Raw genomic sequence first — 6,469 nt, 5'->3', positions numbered from 1 at the left:
CACTAAAAAAAAAAAAAAAAAAAAAAAAAGAGAAGAAACAGCAAGTCAGATCAGCCAAAGAATACATACTAAATGCTAAACCTAGGTATCAGTACACCAACAGGTACTGACATTAAAAAAAATAAATTAATGACCTCTGCAGAGTTGTCTGTGCACCTCTTGGGCCCATTTTGTGACTGGATTATTCATTTTTTGGTGTGTGAGCTCCCATATATTCTGATTATCAATCCCTTATCTGAAGCATAGTTTGCAAATATTTTCTCCCATTTTGAGGTTTGTCTCATCACTCTAATTGTTTTCCTTTGCTGTGTAAAGAAAGCTTTTTAGTTTGACACTATCCCACTTCTCTGTTTCTGGGATAACTGCCTGTGCCTTAAGGGCCTTATTTAAGAAATCCTCACCAACTCCAGTGTCTTTAACAGCTTTCCCGATATTTTCAACAGTTTTTCTTTTAAAGACTTATTTTATTTAACTTTATTTATTTATTTTAATTTGACCAGACAGGGCGGTAGGGCACAGGGGGAAAGGGAGGGGGAAGAGAGAGAGAAAAATCGACAAAGCAAGCTACCAGGTCCAGGACTTGAACTATAGTCAGCCATGCAGGAGTCCAGCGCCCTTAACCACCACGCCACCTACAAGTAGTTTTATAGACTGAGATTTCTGTTTATTTTTAAAAAAATAATTATTATTTAACTTTTTATTATTTTAAAATGTGCTATATGGCATGTGTGCTCATTGGGGGGGGAGGGAGGAAGTGACAAACAGGCCACCAGGTCTGGGACATGAGCCACAGTGGCCCATGCAGAAGTGGCACCTTAACATCACACCACCTGCTGGCCCTACAGTTTGAGGTTTTTCATCTTAATCTTTGATCTGTTTTGAGTTGGCTTTTGTTGATGATGATAGATAGGGATCTTTCACTTTTCTACAGATGGGTATCCAGTTCATACAGCACCATTTGCTGATGTTCTTTTCTCCACGCAGTGTCTTGTACCCTTTGTCAAAGATCAGTTGGCTGTATGCTGTAGGGTTTATTCTGGATTCTCTGTATCTATGATGTGTCTGTTTCTGCCACAGTACCATGCTGTTTTGTTAACTATCACTTTGTAATATTGTATTACTTTTTTTCTAACCAACTGAGTTTTATTTGTTTCATAATAAGCCACCCAACTAACATCTTTCAGCTAAAAAATAATCTGAATAAAGATAATACAAAATGAACTAGAGCCCAATTAAAATTTGTATTAGGGGAGGGAACACAATTCTACTCAATTAAGAGAAACATTTTTATAGACCATAGCTTAGTTTATTTTTAACCCCAATCATGTCATGAATTCATAGGGAATAGGTTCCAGACGCTCAGGCTCCTTTCCACTGGTTCTCACAAAGTGTGCTCCTCTGGCCAGAGCAGGCTGGTGTTTCAGTTGAAACCAGGTAGCTTTCTCCTTGGCTTCCTTCTTTTTCTGGTCATTTTCATTCACATGTTTTTTTAGGAAGCTGACTCTGCTCTTAGAATGCTTAATATGCTCAATATGCACATTAATTCTCTTGGCAAAAATCTTGCCCTTGTTTGTTTACAACCATGCTAACAGCATGCTGGGTAACATTGTAGACTCTTCTGGTTTTGCCATGGTAACATTTGTGGGGCATTCTTTTTGAATAGTACCCATTCTCTTGATGTCTACAATATTACCTTTCTTGTAGATTCCCATGTATGTTGCCAAAGGAACCACTTGATGTTTTCTAAAAGGCCTGGAGAACATACCTAGGGTACCTCTCCTTTTTCCCTTCATGTTAGTTATTTTGGTGAATTACTGGAAGATGGCAATTATGGCCAAAAGGAAGGAATATTGTATTATTTTGATGCCAGGTAGTGAGATGTCTATTTTATTATTTTTGCACATTATTGCCTTCATGATATGGGGCTTTTTATGATTGTAGATAAATTTTTTGATTTTTTAAAATTCTTTGAAAAATGTCATTGGCAATTGGAATCACATTGAATTTGTACATTAATTTAGATAGAATTGATATTTTGATTATATTGATTTTTCCAATCCAAGAACATGGGATGCCTTTATATTTTTTTGGTTATGATATTCAATTCCTTTTTAAAAATTTTCGTAGTGTTCCTTGTAGATATCTTTCATGTCTTTGGTTAGGTTTATTCCTGGGTGTGTGTGTGTGTATGTGGCGGGGCTGTTGTGAATGGGACTGTTTTTTTTTATTCTGCCTCAGTTACAAATATTATAGATTTTTGTATACTGATTTTATATTATGCCATTTTACTGAAGTTATCACTTCTAGGAGATTTTTCATGGATTCTTTTGGATTTTCTATGCATATAATCATGTCATCTGCAAATAGGGATAATTTGGCTTCTTAGTTTTCTATGTGAAGACCTTTTATTTCACTCTTTTGTCTGACTGTACTGGCTGAAATGCATCTGAAAAAAATGCTCAACATCTCTTATGATAAGGAAAATTCAAATAAAAGTCACAATGAGATACCTCTTAACCCCAGTCAGAATGACTAAGATTAAAAAAAAAAAAGGAACACCAAGTGCTAGCAAGGCTGTGTTAAAAAGGGAACCTTTCTACACTGTTGGTAGGAATGTAAATTAGCATAGTCACTATGGAAAACAATATGATGGTGCCTCAAACATACACAAATAGAGGGACCAGCAGATAATTTAATGGTTACGTCACTGGACTCCCATGTAGTTGACTGCAGATTGAGTCCTGGACCTGGTAATTTAAAACTCACACCAGGCGCATGTGCATGCATGCCCAAGATTCCAAAAGGAAAATGGAGAAGGGAATGCAGTGTGGCCATCCCTCTGGGGGGTGATTTTCACTTTCTGTCTGTCTGTCTCTCTGGTGAGTGCATGCGCCCTATAACAAAAATCTCTCTAAAAGAAAAAAACAAAACAAAACAAAATACAAATACAACTACAATATGACCTGGTAATCTCATTTCTTGGTATTTATCCAAAAGATAGGAAAACAGTTGGAAAAACACTTGCAAATCTGTATTTACGGCAGCATTATTCACAGTTGGTAATGGTCAAGAACTGATTAATGGATCAAAAAGATGTGGCGCACATCCGCGTGTGCACACATGCACGCGTACACACACATACATACATACATATGTATTATGTAATCTATCCAACCATAAGGAATGATGAGATCCTGTCATTTGATTCAAAGTGGACAAACAGAGAAGATCTAATGCTAACTGAAGTAAGCCAAACTATGAAAGACAATCACTGTATATCCCTGCTCAATATATACTGGATAGCTGCAGTCTATGGCAGAAATTGAAAGCTCTAAAGATATAATAGCAAGGAAGACAAGTGTAGATACCAAAGACAGGAAGGGAGAGAGAGGGATAGGACAGAGTAGGTGGGAGGGACTCAGGGAAGGAAGACTTAACAGACACAAGATTGTGAATTCTTTGTTGAAAATGATGTGTTATAGTATCCCTGATTAGAATATCATATATTGCATGCATACTTCGAAAAACCATATTGTGTACCATAGAAATGTACAATGATGGAATGAAACTAAGAAATCATAAGATAAATAAGTAGGTAAGTGAAGATTTCAGACCAAAAAAAAAAAAAAAAAAAAAAAGAGATATAAACATCTGGCCTCTAAAAGCTTACAGTTTAGTTCAGTGGTCTTTAACAGTTGTGCTCCTATACTTCATCTCTACTAGAATTTTGAGAAACTATGTATTAAATTGACAACTATAATTAAAAGTATACCATAAGTTTAAACATTTGTCACTGACATACATTCTAGTGTACTATGTTAGAACTACTGGGGCTGGAGACTAGCAGATAGAGTAATGGTTACATCACTAGACTCCTACATAATTGACTGCAGTCCGAGCCCTGGACCTGGTGGCTTAAATCTCATGCTGGGTGTGTGTGCCCAAAATGACAAAAGAACGGAGAAGGGATTGTGGCGTGGCCATTCTCCTGGGGGATGATTTCTCACTTTCTGTCTCTCTGGCGAGTACATATGCCCTTCAGCAAAATAATCTCTCTTAAAAAAAATAAAAGAGGGAGCTATTGGGGCTAGTAGGTGTCATGGTGGTTAAAGCACTGGACTCCTACATGGCTGACTGCAGTTCAAGTTCTGGACTACTGGCTTGCTTTCTCATTTTTCCTCTCTGTCTCTGTCTCTCTCTGTCCCTGTCCGGTGAATTTAACAACAATAATAATAATAATAAATAAAATTTAAAGGTAAATAATTCATTTTTAAAAATCTTAGAACTATTTTTCTAACTCAACAGACAAAAATTATCTATTAATTTAATAACAAAGCAACCAGTTGCATCAGATTTATTATTAAAATATATTTGGCACTTCATTTTCTAATTCAAATAAGACTAATTCAAAATCTCATGACAAAATCCTAGCTTCTGTAGTTCTAAAGGTGACAGATACGGTACAAGAACTCGGATATGAGTTCATTGTCATAAAGTGTAATACCTTTCTTGCTACCTTTCAGAGACATTCTTAGAAATACACCCTCTAGAAATGTTTCTTTTATTGGTATCAACCTCTTTGGGACAATGTAGATTTTGGAGTGGATAAGTGGTATGCCTTTCTTTAATACAGCAGAACAGAAAAGGAGACTATAGAAGGACTCTCTGGAATTAGTTTCAGTAAAGCTGAGGATATGGAAAATAATTTCTTCAAAACTAAATGTGCCTATAGGCTCCTATAAAGCCTTTGTATCCTGGAGGTCTTGGTTCAAAAGAAAACCTGTCTGGTGGTCACAGCTATAAGGAAATCTAGATCTTTGAAGTCTATGAGTTCAGTGCTCTTTGACAATATTCATAATATAGCTGACATATTTTCTTTCAAGTGCTATTTTATTTGCAGATACATATAAAGCCAAAATAATAGCAAATTCACTGTTGAGTTGCATCTCCTAAAATAAAGGTTCTAAAGTAAGTGGAAAGAAAAAGAAAAAGAACCTTCTATTACCAAATAGAAATAACATAATATTTGGCATAATTTAAAAGCAATACCTCCCAACCAAGACCAGCTACAAAATCTTCATATGCTTGACTTCCTCCCGTATTGGTGAGAATGGAGTGTTTGTCTTCTTGTCCTTCAGCAACATAAAATACAGCAATCTTATGTGTCTCTCGACTGTAAAACACAAGATTATACCATTAATTTAATCATGTTTATCCATTCATTTGTCCAATAATTATACTGTATAAAGTATGTGACAACAGAAAGAGAAAAGACTTTGATATTACAAGCAGCAATAAAAATCAATATAAATAAAAATTATAAATTACAAATTGCCATTTGAACAGAGGGAAGGAATGAATACTTCAGACTAAAGAGAACAAAAATTTAAAAGAAGAAGTTAATACCAAGTTAGATGGAAGATAAGACTTGATAAATGAAAAGAAAGAATATCAGGAAGGGAACATCGGAGTGAATGAATGAAGAATCCGAAGAGTTGTCTATTGTGCAATGTGGCTGAAAACCATGGTTAAAAGAACTGTCAACTCAAAGTGGATCAAAGATCTAAACCTAAGACCGTAAACTATAAAACTACTGGTGGAAAACACTGGGGAAACTCTGGGAGGCATTGGGGTGGGCCAAGACTTCTTAAGCAAGACCCCCAAAGCACAGGCAATAATCCCCCAAATAGACAGGTGGGTTTACGTCAGATTAAGGAGTTTCTGCACAGCAAAGGACACTGTAATTAGTGTGAATCAACCCCTGGAATGAGAGAGAATTTTTGTTAACTATGCCTTAGATAAGGGACTGATAACCAGAATACACAGGGAACTCAAGCAGTGTACCTGGAAGAAAATGATTAACCCAATTAAAAAATGAGAAAATAGCTGAATAAATAACTCTCTAAGGAAGACATATGAACAGCCAAAAAGCATATGAAAAATGTTCGACATCCCTCATTGTAAGGGAGATGCAGACCAAAACCACAATGAGATACCACCTAACCCCAGTAAGAATGGCGAAGATTAAAAAACAAATAATGGTAAGTGCTAGAGGGGATGTGGTGAAAGGGACACTCCCACACTGTTGGTGGGAATGTAAATTGGTCCAGCCACTGTGGAGAATGATATGGAGGTTCCTCAAAGACCTTCAAATGGAACTACCATATGATCTAGCAATTCCACTCCTGTGTATCTACCCAAAGGACAGGAGAGCACTTAATCAGAAAAGTGCCTGCACAACTATTTTCATTGTAGTATTCATGATTGCTAAGACATGGAACCAACCCAAATGTCCACAAACAGATGAATGGATTGAAAAATTGTGGCACATATACTCCATGGAATACTATTCAGCCATAAAAAAACAACAAAGCCCTGAAATTTGATAGAAAGTGAATGAATATGGAAGATCTGTTGCTGAGTGAAGCAAGTCAGGCTATGAAAGAGAGACACTGTATATCTCCACTTA

General features: G+C 36.3%; 1 protein-coding gene across 4 annotated transcripts in view; it reads right to left on the bottom strand.

Moving 5' to 3' along the window:
• The window catches only part of RALGAPA1 (Ral GTPase activating protein catalytic subunit alpha 1), a 223,837-nt gene that overhangs the window by 61,331 nt on the left and 156,037 nt on the right, over nucleotides 1–6,469 (bottom strand). For all 4 annotated transcript variants that reach the window (XM_014589290.2, XM_027773395.1, XM_006152371.3 and 1 more), the window contains one exon: nucleotides 5,050–5,173. In XM_014589290.2, the coding sequence (XP_014444776.1) occupies nucleotides 5,050–5,173 (124 nt within the window). The remainder of the gene's footprint in view (nucleotides 1–5,049; nucleotides 5,174–6,469) is intronic.

The sequence above is a fragment of the Tupaia chinensis genome, unplaced genomic scaffold, assembly GCF_000334495.1.
Source record: "Tupaia chinensis unplaced genomic scaffold, TupChi_1.0 Scaffold000350_1, whole genome shotgun sequence".
Lineage (NCBI taxonomy): Eukaryota > Metazoa > Chordata > Mammalia > Scandentia > Tupaiidae > Tupaia > Tupaia belangeri.
The sequence above is the reverse complement of the archived record's forward strand: the minus strand, read 5'-3'. Positions and strand labels throughout refer to the sequence as shown.